A 23,189-nucleotide genomic window follows, 5' to 3' on the forward strand; every position below is an offset into this window, starting at 1 on the left:
GCAATTAGAATCAGCAATAAAGGGATTATTTTTTTAATCATGTATTTAGAAACTTTAATAATGTACTTCTAAATAACTCACATATTAAAAAGGAAATCATAATGGAATGCCATTGAAAGTACTACATGTTAGATCTCTTGGAAAGTGATACTTAGATGTCAGTGGTTATCTAAATAAATTTATTAAGAACAACCAATTATCTAGACTTGGGATCTCTGGTTCTTTGTCATCTGTTTTAGCCTATATACTTTTCCATACATTCTGAGAGTGCTTTCTTAATTGTCTTCCATATTAAGCATTTAGTTTTCTACAGAGTTGATTCTATTCTTTATGGTGGATTCTATTCTTTACTGTTTTTATTGCATTTAAAAACTCATGGCATTTAAAATTTTTATTACATTTTTATCTTATTTTGTTTAGCTCACTTTAAATTTCATCCTGTACTCAGCCATGTCCCTCTTTATCCTAGTTTGTTGTCTTAGCTCTGCTTTTATCTCTTATTTTGTGTCCATGTTTTCTCATGTGCCAAAGCAGACACTGTTGAAAATTTATGATACCTGCAGTAAATATTTTTCAAGAGTGTGTCATCCTCTGCCTTTTTAGGTACTGTGTTCTCTCTTTTTTTCCTATATGTTATAAAATGTCTTCCAACTCATTTTGTACTATTACCTTATCCTTGGATTATAAGAGTTCTATCCAGGCCTAGCATATTCTTCCTACTCTCAATAGATTTCTTCTTGCTTCCCTCAGTGATTACCTAAGTACCATCAGAATGATGTTCTCTCTCTCTCTCTGTTTTTTTCAGCTTAAGACAACACAAATTTATTATTGTACAGTTCTGAAGGTCAAAAGTCCAAATCAGTATCAGTGGGCTAAAAAAGAATGATGTTCTTTTAGGGTCAGCCTTGTGGCCTAGTGGTTAAGTTTGGCATGCTCCACTTCAGCGGTCCAGGTTTGGTTCCTAGGGGCAGACCATGGCGGCAACCCACATATGAAATAGAGGGGGACTGGCATGGATGTTAGCTCAGGGCTAATTTTCCTCAGCCAAAAAATAAAGAATGATGTTCTTTTACATTGAAAGACTTATTTTCATTTTATGACCAAGCTACCTTGAGAGAGTGAGGAACAAATCAGGGCCATTACTGCAGATCTGAGACTGTTGATAAATGTTTCAGGGCTTCCTTAAAAAATATGTAGGCAGATAGGGGGGCCAGCCCAGTGGCATAGTGGTTAAGTTCGTGTGCTCCACTTTGGCAGCCCAGGGTTCGCAGGTTCAGATCCCCAGCGTGGACCTATGCACCGCTTATCAAGCCATGCTGTGGCAGGCGTCCCACATATAAAGTAGAGGAAGACGGACACAGATGTTAGCCCAGGGCCAATCTTCCTCAGCAAAAAACATAGGTAGATAGATAGATTTTTGCCTTCAAAGGGAAAACACCAACATAGTTGAGTGTGGGGACTCCATTTTACCTGTATAGATTCCCCCCCAAACTTTGCTCTTGTTTTTAAGCTTGAGAGGAATATCTTACCCCAATATCTTCAAATGTTGTCTTTCTTTTCTTCCGAATACCTTGTAATATCCCTTATCTTTTACAGTTTACATACTTAACTGATGGATGTCCAAGGGTCTTTCTTTCTGAAACTATGATTTCCCTCCCTATGTTGATAAAACTCTTTTATTTCAGGAAATTTTAACTACTTTCCCTGATTGTTATACTTATTTTAAGTCTAGCAAAATCCCTTTCATTATTATTGAACCACAGTAGCTGTGCTTCTTTAATGAATAGGAACATTTATTTCTTTGTTTCTTTCTTTCTTTTTTTTTTTTGAGGAAGATCAGCCCTGAGCTAACATCCATGCCAATCCTCCTCTTTTTGCTGAGGAAGACTGGCTCTGAGCTAACATCTATTGCCAATCCTCCTCCTTTTTTTTTTCCCCCCCTTTTTCTCCCCAAAGCCCCAGTAGATAGTTGTATGTCATAGTTGCACATCCTTCTGGTTGCTATATGTGGGACGCGGCCTGAGCATGGCTGGACAAGCAATACATTGGTGCATGCCTGGGATCCAAACCCCGGGCCGCCAGTAGCGGAGTGAGCGCACTTAACCGCTAAGCCACGGCGCCGGCCCGCATTTCTTTTATAGATAGAAACTGGTTGAGTAATTCATTAGTACACCATTTTGCTGGTGCTTTGCATATGAATGTGGATCATAAGAACAGACTGTATAAAATCTATTTTTCTTTTTTTTCCTGCTCTTATAGAATAAAAATATTCAGCCTATAAAATTTCCAATTGTACATCAGCAAGAAGTGAAGATTTATTTTCCCATCAAGCTTACACCCAACTTTCTGGCATTTCCTCATCATCTTATGGAAATGTTATATCGTTATAAAGTACAGGTATGGTGTCCTATAATATGAGAATTCACAAAGAGATAAGTCTGTTTCTTTCATAGCTTAATTTATTGAAATTTATTAATTTCAATAATGTTAATGTTAAATTTTATTTCCCCCAATCCTAATTTCATAGCTCAGTTTTTGTTGATAACCAAGTTATACTCTTGAATACTGTCATCCTAACAAGACTTGGTGTACTTTCTGTCTCTCTTCCATATTATATCCTTTCCTTCTGAGTTTTTTAAGGTTTTGTCAAGCTCCCTTGTGCCCTTTTTGACATTTTGTGACACTGCCATTACATAACCTCCCTTTAGTATTTTCCTTGCCCATTTAGCTACTTGACTATAGCATCACAGTTTCTTAATGTGTTCAGAAATAATTTATTATATGGTTTTATTATTTCCTAAACTTTATTTCACCAGATTTTACATCTTCACTTAAATTCTGTTTTTCCTCCTATAGTAATTAAATATAAGGTTGTATTTTTTCACAGGTAGAGGGTGGCAGTGGCAACTTCACCTGGACCTCTTCTAATGAAACAGTGGCCATGGTAACCACTAAAGGAGTGGTCACTGCAGGTCAGGTCGGGGGAAACAGTACTGTTTTGGCCCGAGATGTTCAAAATCCCTTTCGATATGGAGAAATTAAGGTAAACAACTCTCTAAAGAACCTTCTTATCACCCCTGAGACACTGCTGTCTAAATTTAAATACAGTAACACATTTAAGAAATTTTCCTAGTCCAAATTGACTATTTAAAAATGGTGCACAAATTCAGTCTGGAAGTACATATTCCTTAACTATTCCTGGACTTGGGTTGAGTTTCTGCTTCACTTAGCCAGTCATTTAATGTCTATGTTTGCCAGTTATTTAATGTCTGTGTTTGTTTCCTCATCTCTAAAATTAGGATAATGATAGTATCTACCTCAGAGTGTTATTGTCAGAATTAAATGATCTAATGTTTACCCCAATGCTTCAATTATTCAGCTAAATTCAATACTTTCAATTCAATTATTCAATACTTCATTAATGTTATCTACTTTTGTTATTGTATTTTATTATTATCATATATATGACCTTTATAGTAACTTGATTTCTAGTCTCATATTTTTGTTTGTCAATCTTGTTTCTAAGATTGAAAACTCTTTTTTACTATATTTTATAACCATTTTACTATTTTTCTCCCACTTTTAATATTTGTTAATGTATGTTGTTATTCCCTGCAGAACTTAGCGTTTTGTTATCAGTCAGTGAACATTAATTGAACACACTTAGGTACTTAATGCCATACTAAGTATCATAGGACATTCAAAGAAACATAACGTATCATCCCTACTTTAAAGAATCTAAACTCTAACTAGGAAGATATATTCACATGAAAAGTTAAATACATAACATTCTAAGGAAATGATGTGTGAGGTATTTTAAAGCAATATATGATTGAAAGCTATTTGAATTGTATAGTAAAAATACTGTTAGTTTATCAAAGGAAAATCCTTGTGAATGTGACTAGTCAAGACTACCACAAAAAGGTAGGAACTTGGACAAGACTTTGAAGGATGGAGCCAAACTAAAGTCTAAGGGTCAAACTCAACCTGCTGCCTTTTTGGTAAATAAAGTTTTATCAGAACACAGTCACTCTCACTCATTTACATATTGTCTATAGCTGCTTTTGAGCCACAACTACAGAGTGGGGTAGTTGCCACAGAGACCGTGTGGCCCCCAAAGCCTAAAATATTTGCTATTTGGCCCTTTACAGAAAACATTTGCTGACCCCTGCTGTAGACAATGGGGAGCCAACACAGGTTTTTAATAAGGTCAATAATATGGTAAAGCCTATATTTAGAAAGATATCCAATTGTTTTCATAGTCAGACAATAACAAGTATAATATTTTAAAAAAAGGAAATGAAGGCTGGCCCTGTGGCTTAGTGGTTAAGTGTGCGCGCTCCGCTGCTGGCCGCCCGGGTTTGGATCCCGGGCGCGCACCGACGCACCGCTTCTCCCGCCATGCTGAGGCCGCGTCCCACATACAGCAACTAGAAGGATGTGCAGCTATGACATACAACTACCTACTGGGGCTTTGGGGGGAAAAAAATAAATAAATAAAATCTTTAAAAAAAAAAAAAAGAAATGAAAGATGGTTGCTGGTGTTATATACTAGTAAACCAGAATGGATTGAAGGGAGAAAGTGAAGGCAAAGTGTCCAGTTAAGTCTGAACTAGTGAAATGCTATTGAAAATAGAGAGAAGGGAACAAATTGAGGGTTATTTTAGACGTAAACTTAGTCAGATTTGATGTCCAGTGGGGTGGGGAAAAGTGAAAGATTTAAAGACACAATGGTTTCTAACTTTGGCAGCTGGGTGGATAGAAAACACAAGAAAAAGAAAGAGAAAGATGATGAATTCAGTTTTGGATACATTTATTTTGATTCACTGGAGTATCCAGGTGAATGTTTGTAGTTGGAAATAGGGGTCTGAAGTACAACTGAAAGATTAGGGCTAGAGATAAAAACTTGGAGTTATCAGCATATGGTTGGTCATCGAAGCTTTGGAACTGGATAAGATTTCACAGGAAGAGCATATAGAGTCAGAGGAGAAGATGGACTCTGTGTAATATGTGTCTCTTTAAGGGACACGGGTAGAGTAAGAGGAACTAGCAAAAGAAACATAGAAAGCAACAAAAAAGACTGTCTTAGCTCCTTCTGGCTGCTATAACAAAATACCACAGACTGAGTGGCTCATAAACAACAGAAATTTATATCTCACAGTTCTGGAGGCTGAGAAATCCGAAGTCAAGGCACTGGCAGATTCAGTGTCTGGTGAGGGAAAGCTTCCTGGTTCATAGAAGCCTGTCTTTTTGCTGTACTCTCACATGGAGGAAAGGACTAGGGAGCTCTGTGGGGTCTTTTTTTAAGGGCATAATCCCATTCATGAGGGCTCTACCCTAATTACCTAATCACCTCCTAAATGCCTCACCTCCTAAATACCATCACCTTGGGGTTAGAATTTCAACATATGAATTTGAGGGAGGACACAAACATTCAATCTATAGCAAAATTTTTTATTTTATGAAATAAAAGGTATTTTTACCTTTTATAGAGAAAGAGGAAGTACTCTATATCAGAAGTCAGCAGACTTTTTCTGTAAAGGGCTAGATAGTAAATATGTTAGTGTTTGTAGGCCACATACAGTCTCTAACTCATATTCTTCTTGGTTATTGTTGTTTTTTATTTTACAACCCTTTAAAAAGGTAAAAAACATTCTTAGCTTACAAAAGCTAGGAAAATTGTGCACTGGCTGTAATTTGTCAGACCTCTGCTGGGTGGTGTTAGATGCTTTAGAGAGATCAGTTGATTAAGGAATGAAATGAGTAACATGTTCAGCACCTAACACACGTGTGTTTACACACATATGGCATATAGTATATGTTTTTGTATACAAAACATACATATATGTTCATGTATGCGTGTATTTAAGTATTTAAGGAAAGCTTTCTTTCCTTCCAAGGCTTTCCTAACATACTTTCTTGAAAGATGAACTTTTTTCCCTCCAGATATATGTCCTAAAACTGAACAAAATGGAACTGTTACCATTTCATGCTGACGTGGAGATTGGCCAGATTATAGAAATCCCCATTGCAATGTATCACGTAAATAAGGAGACCAAAGAAACCATGGCGTTCACAGACTGCTCTCATTTATCCTTGGATTTGAACATGGATAAGCAAGGTGTCTTTACTTTTCTCAAAGAAGGTAAAAGTAGGCTTTTTATTTTCTCCTTTCTTTGTCTTTGAACTACAGGACCAGTCATCAATTCAGAAACTACAAATTATAGTCTAAATTCACATATTAGCTTTCTTTATAATACTTTTATTTATTCTGTCAACTACGTGGTAGTAGATATTAAAATGTAATGTAGAAATAAAGGCACAGAAATTGAATAACATATCCAGGTTCATTGTGGCCAGACAATATCAGTTTTCAGCTTATAGTAAGGTCTTCTGTTTCTAGCCTCAAACTCTTCTTTCTTTACTATATATACCATACCTCTTTTTAAGAGGAATGTAGTACCATTTAATGTATGTGTACGTTAAATTTATTCAAGAAAAGAAAATATATTTTTCTAATAAAAAAGGAATATGAGTAAGCTATCCATAAATATCAACATTGTTTTCTGTTATTGAACTTCCAGTCTGACCCTGATCAAACCATTGTTTTTTCATCAATAATAATGACAATAGTAGCATCTTACATTTACTTAGCATTTACTATTTGCTAGGCTCTGTTCTGAATACTTTTCATATATTAACTCATTTAATTCTCACAATAAATCTCTAAGGTTGCCATCAACCTGGACTTCTCTCTTGTCCTTGCTCATTATACTATATAATGTCTCTCACATCTCTCTCCTCTCCTTTGTCCTCAGGGTGTCTCTCCTGATTTTTAGGCCCTCATTATCTCCCACCTCGAATATAACAATCTCCTCCTAACTATTCTTGCCCTTGATAATCATGGGTACTAGATGGATCTTTATGAAGCTCAACTTCGATATTACTTTTCCTGCTCAAAAATTTTGAGAGGTTTCTCTTGCCAGTGGACTACAGCCAAAATCCTTTTTTTTTTTTTAACAGTTTTATTTATTTATTTATTTATTTGTGAGGAAGATCAGCCCTGAGCTAACATCCATGCTATTCCTCCTCTTTTTGCTGAGGAAGACCAGCTCTGAGCTAACATCTATTGCCAATCCTCCTCCTTTTTTTTTTTCCCCCAAAGCCCCAGTAGGTAGTTGTATGTCATAGTTGCACAGCCTTCTAGTTGCTGTATGTGGGACGCAGCTTCAGCATAGCCGGAGAAGCGGTGTGTCGGTGCACGCCCGGGATCCGAAGCTGGGCCGCCAGTAGCGGAGTGCGCGCACTTAACCGCTAAGCCACGGGGCCGGCCCCAAAATCCTTTTAATTTAGTATTCAAGGCCCTCTACAGTATAACCCAACCTACTTTTCATAACTTCATACTTTGGCTTCATATATAGCTCTAGCTAAACCAACGACTTTAGTTAAAATTTCCCATATATCTCCTTCATATACTCATTTGTATCTCATTTATATTTCTATCTTTGTTCACTCATTTGTCAGCTTGAGATACTCTCTTCTGCATATCTAAACTTTCCTTGATCTCTCCAGCTAGAAGTAATCTTTCTGTTTGCTAGACTTCTATAATGCTTATCCTTTCCTCTAGTATTTTAACTTATGTAAAATGTTCACTTTCCCCTTCTAAACTAAATATGCCTTGAGGTCAGAATCTTTGCTCATATTTGTGTACTCACTGTACATAGAATTGTGTCTTACATGATATATATCTGTTAATAGAAGGAACAGATTTTTACATCAACTTGATATAAACAATTAGGGCCTAGTAGTTAGTGTGTGAGATCAAGATTTTTGTTTTTTTGGTGAGGAAAATTGGCCCTGAGCTAACATCTGTTGCCAACCTTCCTCTTTTTGCTTGAGGAAGATTTGCCCTGAGCTAACATCTAGCCAGTCTTCCTCTATGTTGTATATGGGACGCCACCACAGCATGGCTTGATGAGCAGTGTGTATGTCCATGCCCAGAATCTGAACTCATGAACTTCAGACCACCGAAGCAGAGCGCGTGAACTTAACCACTACGCCACCGGACTGACCTCAGGATTTTTTTTTTAACCTTTTTTTTTTTAATTGATGTTTTAATAGTTTATAACATTGTGAAATTTTGGGTTGTACATTTTTGTTTGTCCATCACCATATATATGTCTCCCTTCACCCCTTGTGCCCACCCCCTACCCCCATTGCCCCTGGTAACCACAATACACTTTTCTCTGTCCATGTGTTGGTTTGTATTCCACATATGAGTGAGATCATATGGTGTTTGTCTTACTCTTTTTGGCTTATTTCACTTAACATAATACCCTCCAGGCCCATCCATGTTGTTGCAGATGGGACAATTTTGTCTTTTTTTATGGCTGAGTAGTATTCCATTGTATATATATACCACATCTTCTTGATCCAATCCTCAGTCGAGGGACATTTAGGTTGCTTCCACTTCTTGGCTATAGTGAATAATGCTGCAATGAACATAGGGGTGCATAAGCCTCTTTGGATTGCTGATTTCAGGTTCACTGGATAGATTCCCAGTAATGGGATAGCTGGATCATAGGGTATTTCTATTTTTAATTCTTTGAGGAATGTCCATACCGTTTTCCATAGAGGCTGCACCAGTTTGCATTCCCACCAGCTGCGTATGAGGGTTCCTGTTTCTCCACATCCTCTCCAACATTTATTGTTTTTTATCTTGGTGATTATAGCCATTCTAATGGTTGTGAGGTGATTCAGGATTTTTTTTAATGTATTAAAATTATTATATTTCTATAGACTGATTTCCTTGAGAACTGACTGCTTATTACCCTACTGAAGTCATGTTTTTTGATTTGCAGGTATTCAAAGACCTGGACCAACGCACTGTTCCAGTACACATATCGCAGCCAAATCCCTGGGCCATACTCTGGTAACAGTGACTGTGACTGAATATGAAGAGTACTTGGAGAGCAGTGCCACATTTGCTGCTTATGAACCCCTAAAGGTGAGATATGTCGTGGTAGAAACTGGCATATCTTTTCATGGACCCCACCATGTCCACTTAGGGGCTTCCTAGTGATCTGTGAGATCCTAGAGATCTGTGATCTCTATTACAGATCAGTGATATGTGTGTTCTCTTTACTTACCACTCTCATTTTTAGATCTATAGCTCTCTCGTCAAACTTGAGTATTAGGGAGTTTACTCCTTCATGTTTCTGCCACAGGAATATCTTTAAGTTGTATCAGCAAGTTTTAGATGTTCCTCTTTCTTTCTTCTTTTTACTGAGGTATAAAAGATGTATAGTAAAATACATAAAATACACTAGTCGGTACTATTTGAATCTTTACATATGCATATATCTCTGTAAACACCACCCTGAATGAGATATACAATATTAGTATACACTCTTTTAGAGAACTCTGAAAGGAAACTTTCTATCTTAGGGAGGGAAGTCAATCATCTTTTACCCTTTGTACTTACAGATTTTCAGCACAACAGTCATTATTTTGGGCCCTAAGAATTAGTCCATTATAATTGGGACATTATGACAGGTGTTGGTTCAAAATAAGAGTAGATAGAACCTAGTATGCTTTCTACGTATTTGATTCCTTCAGGAGCTAAAATTGATGCCTACAAGTTCTTGTTAATAGATACTAACAAATCCTGACTCATTGCCTCTTGAATAAGGAGGCGCCCATAGGGGAAAAGTTAGTATGAATGAAAGAAGCAAGGTAAGTTATTAATTTTAAAAAGGTAACTTGCTCATTAAAATTTGTGTTTTTTTGGGCCGACCCCGTGGCTTAGCGGTTAAGTGCGCGCGCTCCACTACTGGCGACCCGGGTTCGGATCCCGGGTACGCACCGACACACTGCTTCTCCGGCCATGCTGAGGCCGCGTCCCACATACAGCAACCAGAAGGCTGTGCAACTATGACATACAACTATCTACTGGGGCTTTGGGGGAAAAAAAAGGAGGAGGATTGGCAATAGATGTTAGCTCAGAGCTGGTCTTCCTCAGCAAAAAGAGGAGGAATAGCATGGATGTTAGCTCAGGGCTGATCTTCCTCACAAAAAAATAAATAAATAAAAATAAATAAATAAAATTTGTGTTTTGTCATTGCTCATTGTGTAGCGTTAAGTATTAAACGTATGGTTCGAGCATATTTCATTCGTTCTCTTAGTGGATGAATCATCCTACTTGCCTAATTAAGTGAAAGTGCTTGGCTGTGCCTCAGTATCGTTTCATTAGGTTTTTTCTTACTTTTATCATTATCCTTAGCCTTATTTCAAATTTATTGAGTGTCCGCAAATCAGTCCCCTGAATGAAAACTATCCTTAAAGGAAAGGAAGATGATGATTTTCTTTTTCCACCTAGTGGTTTGGTCATATGTCTTTCCCTTTGCCTGCTGAAAAAAATATGTATGTTCTACCTGTGTTATCAATATTATGTTTTAGTACATGGTATAGTTCTCAATTTGTCCTTTTACATGTCAGTCCAATTCAGCTGATATGATTAGTTTTGGACTATACATCTAAGAAAAAGGAATAATTTTGTTTTTATTTCTCAGGGAGGCCTTTCATGAAGCCTCTGATTAGTTTCATTTCTGGGCTTGTATGGCACTCTGTACTGTGCCTCTTTGTCACAATCATTATACTCTTTACCTACTTCAAATCTGTCTTTCCTAGATTTGAGCTCCACTGTGAGGCAGGGCCTTATTTGGCTTTCTATTACTATATCCCTAGTGGGCCATCAATGAATACTTGTTGAACTGAATTAAATATACATTATTTAAGAGAATACTGCCATTAGACATAGGAGTGTTTAATTTTAATAGTATTCAATAATAAATATGATTGACTAGTTCAAGAGAGAAATACTAAAGCATGGTTTGCTTACATTTTTAGAATGATTGCTTCAACTCTGTACTTCATTTTGTGACTTAGTCACTGTTGTAGACACTGTGTGCCATACGAAAATAACCTACACTTTGAGAATACTTCATCCCCCTGAAACCAGTTTCCTCATCTATAAATGGGATACAACTCCTCTGTATACTGGAGTAAATAATACCTGTCTTGACTATCTCTTGGTGAGAGTTCTTTGAGAAATAGTATGAGGTGTATAAATGTGTTATTTTTATATTTTTATGTCAGAAGTTCTTTGATACTTTAGTGAAATAGCCATTTAAGAGGCTTATGCAGTTATTTATTTGGTACCTTTTATGTGTACAACATTATACTAAATCCCACTGAGGAAGAGAAATTCTTTTGTAGAATGTGGGTATAAAATACTCTCTTCTCTTAAGAGGTTTACATGACTGCAGAGCATAACAAGAATTATTAGACTTATACATATGAAGCATTTGACACATTTAAATAGTATTAGGACGTGAACAGTGTACAAGTGAATGGTAGAGATAAATACCATAAGAGCTTAGAGCATGCAGAAGTGGTTGTGGTCTAGAATGATTAATGGGTAAGGTAACACATGAGTTAGGCTTGAATGATAGGTAGGATCTAAATTAGTACAGAGATTGAGAAGCATGCCAAGTAAGAGGTATGCCGTACATGTCTCTTAATTTTGGAATTAAGTCTAATGTCATTTTCAGCAGAGTCATATAACCAGTTTTTCACTTCAGAAAACTTGAATTCTCTAACAAATCAGAGATTAATTTCTTTAAATGTCATCAGGCTCTAAACCCTGTGGAAGTGGCATTGGTGACATGGAAGTCTATGAAGGAAATGGTATTTGAAGGGGGCCCTCGTCCATGGATCTTAGAGCCCTCCCGATTCTTTTTGGAGATAAGCATGGAAAAGACAGAGAAAATTGGAATAACACAAGTCTGGCTGCCAGCTAAGAGGAAACAGAACCAGTACATCTACCAGGTCCTGTGCCTGGATTTAGGAGAACAAGTAGGAAAATGATCTTTTTCTAATGTTTCTTTTAGCAATAATATTCCAAATCATTTGTACTTCTAGCCATTCCTTTTCAGATTCTAATGGATTTAGTTTATGGACTAGATAGGAAAATTCTAATTTTTGATTAAAGGATCTTTTTTTTTTTTAACCTTACTATCTTTTAAATGTACCCAAAGATTTCGGTTTGCTCGTCTGAGAATTCCAGCAGTTCACTAACTAAATGGTTCAAGATCTTTTTGTAGTAGTGAGCTTATTTCAATTACTTTATCGCTATAATTTATTTCCTTGTTGTCTACAATAGATAGTATACGATCTTCCACCTCCAAAGAGTATGTTGCCCTTTATCAGTTGAATTAGTTTTGATTATTTTTAGAGGTAGTGATGGATCTATCCACAGCTGTGCCCTACTTTTATCAAAACCAGTAAAAAAAGTTTTATAGTTTGACTAGGGTTGAGAATTCAATGTATGATGATGAAACACAGCCCAGCTAACCAGCCCATAGGGAATCAGTGTATGATTTTAACTTAATAAGATCTGTGCTATGATCAATTGAGCTTCTTTTTAATATTTCTAGTGAACTTTATTGTATATATGACTAGCTATTAGTAATTTCAGGCCTAATTATCCCCTTTTGAAGCTCTAACTTCTTTTTATTTTCACATTCTCTTATTCATTAGTACTTCCACCAGAGATGAGTTGAACATAAATTAGTTTTTCTACTTTTTACCAACTGGTAACAAAAGATTTGGTGGAGGAAAAGACTGAAGTAATTGGTCAGAGTTTGATTTTTCAAATGTTCCCTTTTTTTCAAATTTCTGTGATATCCTTGTTTCTCTTATCACAGATAATTAAGAACTATAATGTCCCAAGGGACTCTATACTAGAATTTGAATAATTCTAAGACATTTAGATTGGCACACCTGACATCAGGTATCTACCCAAATTCTCTCTTGCTCTGGTATTTCCTTAAAGGTTCTGACATTCCGAATTGGAAATCACCCAGGTGTCCTGAACCCTAGTCCAGCTGTAGAGGTTGTGCAGGTACGCTTCATATGTGCCCACCCTGCCAGCATGTCAGTAACCCCAGTATACAAAGTGCCAGCTGGTGCCCAGCCATGTCCTCTGCCACAGCACAACAAACAACTGGTAAGTATAATGTTTCCAACCAACTTGGCACTTTTGTTTTCCATGCTTTAGAGATAAATGGCCTGAAATATAGCTTTTGTCTTATTAAAGTTAAGGAAACTGTTATATTTACTTATTCTTCAATAGTGTCTGAGAAGAGGTGATTAAACTAGGTTAGAATTGGCTACACTTAGTGACTTAGTGACTTTGCTTACTGTACTTAGATGTACATAGTCCGCTTGTAATTATGGCAATGGACAATTGAGATCTCTCTAAATAACTTCCAAATGGTTTTGCTAAATATCCTTCCCTACCAAATCTTTTATTAGTGTTGTCAGTAAGTAATAGAATTACCTCTACTCCAAACCCACCGTGAAGAATAATGATAAGCAATAACATAGCTAGTAGGTAGGCAACAGGAAATGGGGAAGAAATGAGTTATATAACCTAGAAACTAGAACATCTGACTATATACTAAATGAAGTTGACTATAATTCCAAGCATGAGAGAACAGAAGTCATTTCTTAGCCTATGCACAACAGAGCAATCAATTAATTATTCCCATTTTACAAATGAAGAAACTGAGGTTCCTTGAAGTTGAGTAATTTTCCCAAAGTCATAAAACTAGAAAGTAGCACATTCTGTCTGACTTTAAAACACATATTAGGGCCGGCCCCGTGGCTTAGCGGTTAAGTGTGTGCTCCGCTGCTGGCGCTCCAGGTTCGGATCCCTGGCGCGCACCGAGGCACCGCTTCTCTGGCCATGCTGAGGCCGAGTCCCACATACAGCAACTAGAAGGATGTGCAACTATGACATACAACTATCTACTGGGGCTTTGGGGAGAAAAAATAAATAAATAAAAATCTTTAAAAAATAAAATAAAATAAAACGCATATTAACTTTTATGCTATACTGCCTTTTTATTATTTAAAAAAACAAGAGTGGGACCGGCCTGGTGGCACACGCGGTTAAGTGCACGTGCTCTGCTGCGGCAGCCCGGGGTTCGCCGGTTCAGATCCCAGGCGCACACCGACGCACTGCTTGGCAGGCCACGCTGTGGTGGTGTCCCATATAAAGTGGAGGAAGATGGATGCAGATGTTAGCCCAGGGCCAGTCTTCCTCAGCAAAAAAAGAGGAGGGTTGGCAGATGTTAGCACAGGGCTGATCTCCTCACAAAAAAAAGAAAAACAAAAACAAGGGTGTGAGATGTTACAGGTTACGAACTCATTTTTTTCCAGAACGAAATTCCACATTAAATATTATTATTTGAAGTTTATAAATGATTCACTTTTTTAAAAAGCACTTAGATGGAGCAGAATAAAAGTTATCCTTATAACAGCGGTGTTATTTCTTTTTCACTTGAAATAATTTAAACTTATAGAAAATTTGCAAGAAAAGTACAACTTTTTTTCCTGGAACCATTTAAGAGTAAGTTATAGACATGATTCACCATACTTCAGCATTTATTTCTTTTTTTGTAATTATTATTTACATACCATAAAATTCACCTTTTTAAAAGCATACAAGTCAAACTTGTGCAACCATCACCACTAACTCCAGAACATTTTCATTTCCCCAAAAAGAAATGCCACACCCATTAGGAGTCACTCCCCATTTCCCCCTCCCCCCAACCCCTGAAAACCACTAATATACTTTCTGTCTCTATGGATTTGTCCATTCTGGACATTTCATATAAATAGAATCATACAATATGTGGCCTTTGCACCTAGCTTCTTTCGTTTAGCATGTTTTCAAGATTCATCCATATTGTAGTATGAATCAGTACTGCATTCTTTTTTATGGCTGAATAATATTCCATTGTATAGAATACTACATTTTATTTATCCATTTATCAATTGATGGATATATGGGTAATTCCCACTTTTTGGCTATTATGAATAATGCTGCCATGAACATTCATGTACAAATTTTTGTGTGAACATATGTTTTCAATTTTCTTGAGTTTATATCTAGGAGTGGAATTGCTTGATCACGTGGTAACTCTATGTTTAGTCTTTTGAAGAGCTGCCAGCTGTTTTCCAAAGTGACTGTACCATTTTACATTTCCATTAGCAATGTATGAGAATTACAATTTCTCCACTTCCTTGCCAACACTTGTTATTGTTTGTCATTTTGATTATAGCCTTCCTAGTGGGTGAGAAGTGGTATCTCATGGTGGTTGTGATTTACCTTTCCCAGTGACTAATGACATTGTGCACTTTTTCATGGGCTTGTTGGCCATTTGTATATCTTCTGTGGAGAAATGTCTATTCAGATCTTTTGTTGATTTTTTGATTAGGTATTCGTCTTTTTATCATTGAGTTGTATGAGTTCTCCATGCATCCTACCTACAAGTTTAGAAATCCTAAATACAAGTCTCTTTTCAGATATATGATTTACAAAAATTTTCTCCCATCTTGTGGGTTGTCTTTCACTTTCTTGATGGTGTCTTTTGAAGCACAAAAGTTTTTATTTAATGATATCCAATTTATCAATTTTTTTGTTGTTGATTGTACTTTTGATGTCATATCTAAGAAACCATTGCCTAATCCCAGGGCACAAATATTTATACCTTTGACTTCCTCTAAGAGTTTTATAGTTTTAGCCCTTACATTTAGGCCTCTAATCCATTTTGAGATAATTTTTGTTTATGGTGTGAGGTTGGAGTCCAACTTTATTCTTTTGCATATGGATATCCAGTTGATCCAGAACCATTTGTTAAAAAGATTATTCTTTCTCCTTTGAATTGTCTCAGTATTCTTGTTGAAAATCTATTAACCATAAATGTGAGGATTTATTTCTGGACTCTCAAATCTATTCCATTAATCTATATGTCTGTCCTTATGCCAGTACCACACTATCTTGATTGCTGTAGCTTTGTAGTAAGTTTGAGATTGTGAAGGGTGTGTCCTCCAGCTCTTCTTCTTCTTCAAGATTATTTTTGCTACTCTGAGTCCCTTGCATTTCCATATAAATTTTAGGATCACCTTGTCAATTCCTACAAAGAAAGTAGCAGGAATTTTTTTAGGGATTGCATTGAATCTGTAGATCAATTTGGGAAGTATTGCCATCTTAACAATATTGTTTTCATGAACACAAGATGTCTTTCTATTTATTTAGTGCTTCTTTAATTTTTTTCAACAATGTTTTGTAGTTTAGAGTATATATATAAGTCTTGTACTTCTTTGGTTAGAGTTATTCCTAAATATTTTATTCTTTTTGATACTATTATAAATGGAATTATTTTCTTAATTTCATTATCAGATTGTTTATGCTAGTGTATATATATACAGCTGATTGTTGCGTACTGATCTTGTATCCTGCAGCATTGCTGAATTTATTAGTTCTAATCATTTTTTAGTGGATTTCTTATTTTCTATACACAAGATCATGTCATCTGAAAATAGAGATAGTTATACTTCTTCCTTTTCAATCTGGATGCCTTTATTTTATCTTCTTGCCTAGTTGCCCTGGCTAGAGCCTCCAGTACCATGTTCAATAGAAGTGGCAAGGATAGACATCCTTGTCTTATTCCTAATCTTGGGGGGAAATCTTCCAATCCAAAACCATTAAGTATGATATTGGCTGTGGGTTTTTCATAGTTGTCCTTTATAAGTTGAGGAAGTTCCTTTCTAGTTTGTAGAAGGTTTTTATCACAAAAGAGTGTTGCATTTTGTTAAATGTTCTTTCTGCATCTGTTGAGACGATCATGATTTTTTTCCTTTATTCTGTTGATATGGTATATTACATTGATTGATTTTCATGTTTTGAATCAACCTTGAATTTCTGGGATAAATCCTACTTGGTCATCATGCATAAACCTTTTTATGTACTCCTGGAGTCGGTTGGCCAGTATTTTCTTGAGGATTTTTGCATCTATATTCATAAAAGATTTTTGTCTGTAGTTTTATCTTCTTATACTGTCTTTGGTTTGGTATCAGAGTAATGCTGGCCTCATAGAATGAGTTGGGAAGTATTCACTCCTCTTCTGCTTTTTGGAAGAGTTTGTGAAGGATCAGCATTCATTATTCTTTAAACATTTGGTAGAATTCACCCATGAAGCCATCTGGGCCTGGGATTTCCTTTATGGGAACATTTGTGTTGTTTCTTTAGTTACTGATTCAATCTCTTTACTTGTTGTAGGTCTCGTTAGATTTTTTTATTTCTTCCTGTATCAGTTTTAGTCGTTTGTATATTTTGAGGAATTTTTCCATTTCATCTAGGTTATCTAATTTGTATATATACAATTGTTTGTAGTAATCCCTTATAATCCTTTTTATTTATGTAAGGATGGTACTAATGTCCTCCCTTTCATTCCTGATTTTACTAAATTGTCTCTTCTCTCTTTTGTTGTAGGTTGTTCCTAAAAGTTTGTCAATTTTGTTGATCTTTGCAAAGAATCATCTTTTGGTTTGGTTGATTTTCTCTATTGTTTTTCTATTTTCTATTTCATTTATTTTTGCTCTAATCTTTATTATTTCCTTCCTTCTGCTTGGTTTAAGTTTAGTTTCCTCATTTTTTCTAGTTTCTTAAGAGAGACATTTAGGTTATTGATTTGAGATCTTTCTTCTTTTTTAGTATTGATGTTTACAGCTATAAATTTCCCTCTAGAAGCACTGCTTTCACTAAATCCCATAAGTTTTGGTATGTTGTGTTTTGTGTTTATTTGTCTCAAAATATTTTCTAATTTATTTTGTGATTTCTTCTTTGACTCATTGCTTATTTAGCAGTGTGTTGTTTAATTTCCACACATTTGTGAATATCCCAAATTTCTTTCTGTTATTGATTTCTTTGGTTGGAGAATATACTTTATGATTTAAACCTTTTTGAATTTATACATAGATTTTTTGTAAATATATTTTATTTATAAAATTTATTTAGACTTGTTTTGTGGTTGAACACATGGTCTATCTTGGAAGCTGTTCTGTGTGCACTTGAGAAGAGTATATTCTGCTGGTTTTGGATGAGGTGTTTTGTAGATGTCTGTTAGATCTAGTTGGTTTATAGTGTTATCCAAGTCTTCTCTTTCCTTGTTGATCTTCTCTCTAGTTGTTCTATCATTTTTGGAAGTGGAGTATTGAAGTCTCCAACTATTGTTGAATTGTCTATTTCTCCCTTCAGTTCTATCAGTTTTGCTTCATGTATTTTGGAGCTATGTTGTTAGGTGCATCTGCATTTATAATTGTTATATCTTTTTGATAGATTGACCTTTTGCAATACCACGATGCAATTCTGACACTAACTACCTGGAGTTAGCTCAGACTCCATAGTTTTAAGGGCACCGTCCCCAACAAGACTGCCCTCACTTCAGATGCCAGCTACAAGTTCAGAGGTCCACAGGCCTCCCACACTTCTGACCAACTGGCTGCAAATTGGGGGACTCCCACAACCACTTCAGGTTCAGTAATTTGTTAGAATGACTCACAGTTACAGGTTTATTATAACGGATACAAATCAGGACCAGCAAAATGAAGAGACACATAGGGAGAGGTCCCAAATGTGGAGCTTCTGTGCCCTCTACTTATGGAATTGGGTTTGGGTGAGAACACATCAGAGGGAATACATTGATGTGTTCACCAACCAGGAAGCTCCACTGAGTATTGGTGTCCAGAATTTTTATAGGAGATTCATTACACAAACATGATTGATTAAATCATCAACCTTATGGTTGAACTCAATTTCCAGCTCCCTTTCCTCCCTAGAGGTTGGGTTGATATCACCTGGTTCAAAACCCTGTCCCTCTAATCACTTGGTTGGTTTTTCGGGCCTGTCCAGCCCCTATCCTGAGCCATCTTATTAGTATAAACTCAGGTGTGATCCAAGGGGCCCACCATGAATAATAGATACAGTTCTATCACTCAGGAAATTCCAAGGGTTTAGGGGTTACTTCTCAGGAACTGAGGACAAAACCCAGCCAACTTCTTCATTATACAACATCCTTTTATTATTATAAAATGTCCTTCTTTGTCTCTAGTAACAATTTTTGTCTTAGTCTATTTTGTCTGATATTTGTATAAGCACTCTAGCTCTCTTTTGGTTACCGTTTGTATAGCATAACTTTTTTTTTTCATCCTGTACTTTGAATCCATTTGTCTTTTTGAATCTAAAGTGTGTGTATTGAAAAAATTAATTAATTAATTAAAGTGTGTGTCTTGTAGACAGCATATAGTTGAATCATATTTTTTTTATCCATTCTGCTAATCTCTGCCTTTTGATTGGAGTGTGTAATCTATTTACATTTCATGTAATTACCAATAAGGCTGCATTTACATCTACCATTTTGCTATTTATCATATGCCTTTTTTTTATTGTGGTCATATTGGCTTACAACATTGTGTATATTTCAGGTGTGCCTTATTATATTTCACTTTCTGTATGGACTGCATCATGTTCATCACCAATAGTCTAGTTTTTATCAGTCACTATACATATGTACACCTTTACTCCTTTCACCCTCCCCACTCCCCCTACCCCCCTGGAAACCACTAATCTATTCTCCTTATCTATGTGTTTATTTTCCACATATGAATGAAATCATTTGGTATTTGTCTTTCTCTGTCTGACTTATTTTACTTAGCATAATACCTTCAAGGTCCGTCCATGTTGTCACAAACGGCACAATTTTGTCTTTTTTATGGCTGAGTATATATATTATATATGTACCACATCTTCTTTATCCATTCATCTGTTGGTAGGCACTTAGGTTGCTTCCACATCTTAGTTACTGTGAATAATACTGCAGTGAACATAGGGATGCATAATCTCTTTGAGTTGTTGATTTCATGTTCTTTGGATAAATGCCCAGCAGTGGAATAGCTGGATCATATGGTATTTCTATTTTTAATTTATTGAGAAATCTCCATATTGTTTTCCATAGTGGCTGCACCAGTTTGCATTCCCACCAGCAGTGTATGAGAGTTCTCTTTCCTCCACATCCTCTCCAACACTTGTTATTTCTTGTCTTGTTAATTATAGCCCTTCTGACAAGTGTGAGGTGATACTTCATTGTAGTTTTGACTTGCATTTCCTTAATAATTAGTAACATTGACCATCTTTTCAGGTGCCTGTTGGCTATCTCTATGTCTTTGGAAAAATGTCTGTTCATATCCTCTGCCCATTTTTTGATCAGGTTATTCATTTTTTGTTGTTGAGTTATATGAGTCCTTTATATATTGTGGAAATTAACTCCTGGTCAGATATGTGATTTGCATGTATTTTCTCCCAGTTGGTGGGTTGCCTTTTTGTTTTGTTGATGGTTTCCTTTGCTGTGCAAAAGCTTTTTTATTATTATTATCTTTTATTGAGGTCATAATAGTCTATAACATTGTTAAATTTCAGGTGTACATTATTATTTGTCTGTCACCATATATATGTGCCCCTTTACCCCTTATGCCCACCCCCCAACCCCCTTCCCCTCTGGTAACCACTAATCTGTTCTCTTTGTCCATGTGTGTGTTTATCTTCCACATATAAGTGAAATCATATCGTGTTTGTCTTTCTCTGTCTGGCTTATTTCACTTAACATAATACCCTCAAGATCCAACCATGTTGTTACAAATGGGACAATTTCGTCTTTTTTAATGGCTGAGTAGTTTTCCATTGTATGTATATACCACATCTTCTTTTTTGTGTATGTGTGCAGAAGATTAGCCCCGTGCTATCATCTGTTGCCAATCCTCCTCTTTTTGCTGAGGAAGATTGGCCCTGGGCTAACATCCATGCCCATCTTCCTCTACTTTATATGTGGGATGCCTGCCACACAGCATGGCTTGATGAGCAGTGTGTAGGTCCTCACCCAGGATCTGAACCCACGAACCCCAGGCCGCCGAAGCGGAGCATGTGAACTTAACCACTACGCCACTGGGCCAGCACCAATTGTAGCCAACTTTCTTTTTTCCTTGTAGAGGAAGATTAGCCGTGAGCTAACATCTGTTACCCATCCTCCTCTTTTTGCTGAGGAAGACTGGCCCTGGGCTAACATTTGTGCCCACCCTCCCCTACTTTATATGTGGGACGCCTGCCGCAGCATGGCTTGATAAGCAGTGCGTAGGTCTGCACCTGGGATCCAAACCTGTGAACCCCGCACTGCCAAAGCAGAGTGCGCAAACTTAACCACTATGCTACCGGGCTGGACCCCCACATCTTCTTTATCCATTCATCAGTCAATGGACACTTGGGTTGCTTCCACATCTTGGCTACTGTGAATAATGCTGCGGTGAACACGGGGGTGCATAAGTCTCTTTGAATTGTTGCTTTCAAGTTCTTTGGATAAATATCCAGTAGTGGGATAGCTGGGTAGTATGGTATTTCTATTTTTAATTTTTTGAGAAATCTCCATACTGTTTTCCATAGTGGCTGCACCAGTTTGCATTCCCACCAGCAGTGTATGAGGGTTCCTTTTTCTTCACATCCTCTCCAACATTTGTTATTTTTTATCTTGGTGATTATAGCTATTCTAACAGGTATAAGGTAATATTTCAATGTAGTTTTGATTTGCATTTCCCTGATGATTAGTGATATTGAACATCTTTTCATGTGCCTATTGGCCATCTGTATACATCTCCTTTGGAAAAATGTCTGTTCATATCCTTTGCCCATTTTTTGATCGGGTTGTTTGTTTTTTTATTGTTGAGTTGTATGAGTTCTTTATTTGTTTTGGAGATTAACCCCTTGTTGGGTTAATTTGGATTTGCAAATATTTTCTCCCGGTTTCAGGGTTATCTTTTCCTTTTGTTCATGGTTTCCTTTGCCTTGCAGAAGCTCTTTAGTCTGATTTAGTCCCTTTTGTTTATTTTTTCTTTTGTTTCCCTTGCCTGAGTAGACATGGTATTTGAAAAGATGCTTCTAAGACCGATGTCAAGGAAAGCATACTGCCTATATTTTCTTCTAAGAGTTTTATAGTTTCAGGTCTTACATTCAAATCTTTAATCCATTTTGAGTTAATTTTTGTGTATGGTGTAAGATAATGGTCTACTTTCATTCTTTTGCACGTGGCTGTCCAGTTTTCCCAAAACCACTTATTGAAGAGACTTTCCTTTCTCCATTGTATGTTTTTGGCTCCTTTGTCAAAGATTAGCTATCCATAGATGTGTGGTTTTATTTCTGGGCTCTCACTTCTGTTCCATTGATCTGTGTGTCTGTTTTTCTGCCAGTACCATGCTGTTTTGATTACTATAGGTTTGTAGTATAATTTGAATTTAGGGAATGTGGTACTTCCAACTTTGTTCTTTTTTCTCAGGGTTGTTTTGGCTATTCAGGGTCTTTTGTTGTTCCATATAAATTTTAGAATTCTTTGTTCTATTTCTGTGAAGAATGTCCTTGGCATTCTGATTGGGATTGCATTGAATTTGTAGATTGCTTTATGTAATAGGGACATTTTAACTCTGTTTATTCTTCCAATCCATGAGCTTGGAATATGTTTCCATTTCTTTATATCTTCTTTAATTTCTTTCAATAATGTCTTGTAGTTTTCAGTGTATAGGAGGTCTTTCACCTCCTTGGTTAAATTTATTCCTAGGTATTTTATTCTTTTTATTGCAATTGTAAATGGGATTTTATGCTTGACTTCACTTTCTACTAGTTCGTTATTAGTGTATAGAGATGCAACTGATTTTTGTATGTTGATTTTGTATCCTGCATCTTTACTGTACTTGTTGATTATTTCTAGTAGTTTTTTGGTGGATTCTTTAGGGTTTTCTAATATAGAATCATATCATCTGCAAATAGTGATAGTTTCACTTCTTCATTTCCTATTTAGATTCCTTTTATTTCTTTTTCTTGTCTAATTGCTCTGAATAAGAGTGGCAAGAGTGGGCATCCCTGTCCTGTTCCTCTTCTTAGAGGAATGGATTTCAGTTTTTCTCTGTTGAGTATGATGTGGGAGGTGGGTTTGTCATATATGGCTTTTATTATGTTGAGGTACTTTCCTTCCAAAAAATATACCCATTTTATTGAGAGTTTTTGTCATAAATGGATGTTGGATCTTGTCAAATGCCTTCTCTGCATCTATTAAAATGATCATGTGATTTTTATTCTTCATTTTGTTAATGTAGTTTATCACATTGATTTGTGGATGTTGAACCATCCCTGCACCCCTCAAATAAATCCCACTTCATCGTGGTGTATGATCCTTTTAATATAT

The 23,189-nt window shown here is 36.3% G+C and overlaps 1 protein-coding gene across 1 annotated transcript in view; it reads left to right on the plus strand.

Moving 5' to 3' along the window:
- Positions 1-23,189, plus strand: part of NUP210L (nucleoporin 210 like) — a 106,049-nt gene that overhangs the window by 45,747 nt on the left and 37,113 nt on the right. The window contains 6 exon segments of the mRNA XM_087442798.1: positions 2,260-2,397; positions 2,888-3,043; positions 5,947-6,145; positions 8,862-9,007; positions 11,695-11,916; positions 12,896-13,069. Coding sequence (XP_087298924.1) covers positions 2,260-2,397; positions 2,888-3,043; positions 5,947-6,145; positions 8,862-9,007; positions 11,695-11,916; positions 12,896-13,069 — 1,035 coding nt within the window.

The sequence above is a fragment of the Ceratotherium simum genome, chromosome 2 (assembly GCF_057802395.1).
Source record: "Ceratotherium simum simum isolate JZ-2026a chromosome 2, ASM5780239v1, whole genome shotgun sequence".
In the NCBI taxonomy this organism is placed as follows: Eukaryota; Metazoa; Chordata; class Mammalia; order Perissodactyla; family Rhinocerotidae; genus Ceratotherium; species Ceratotherium simum.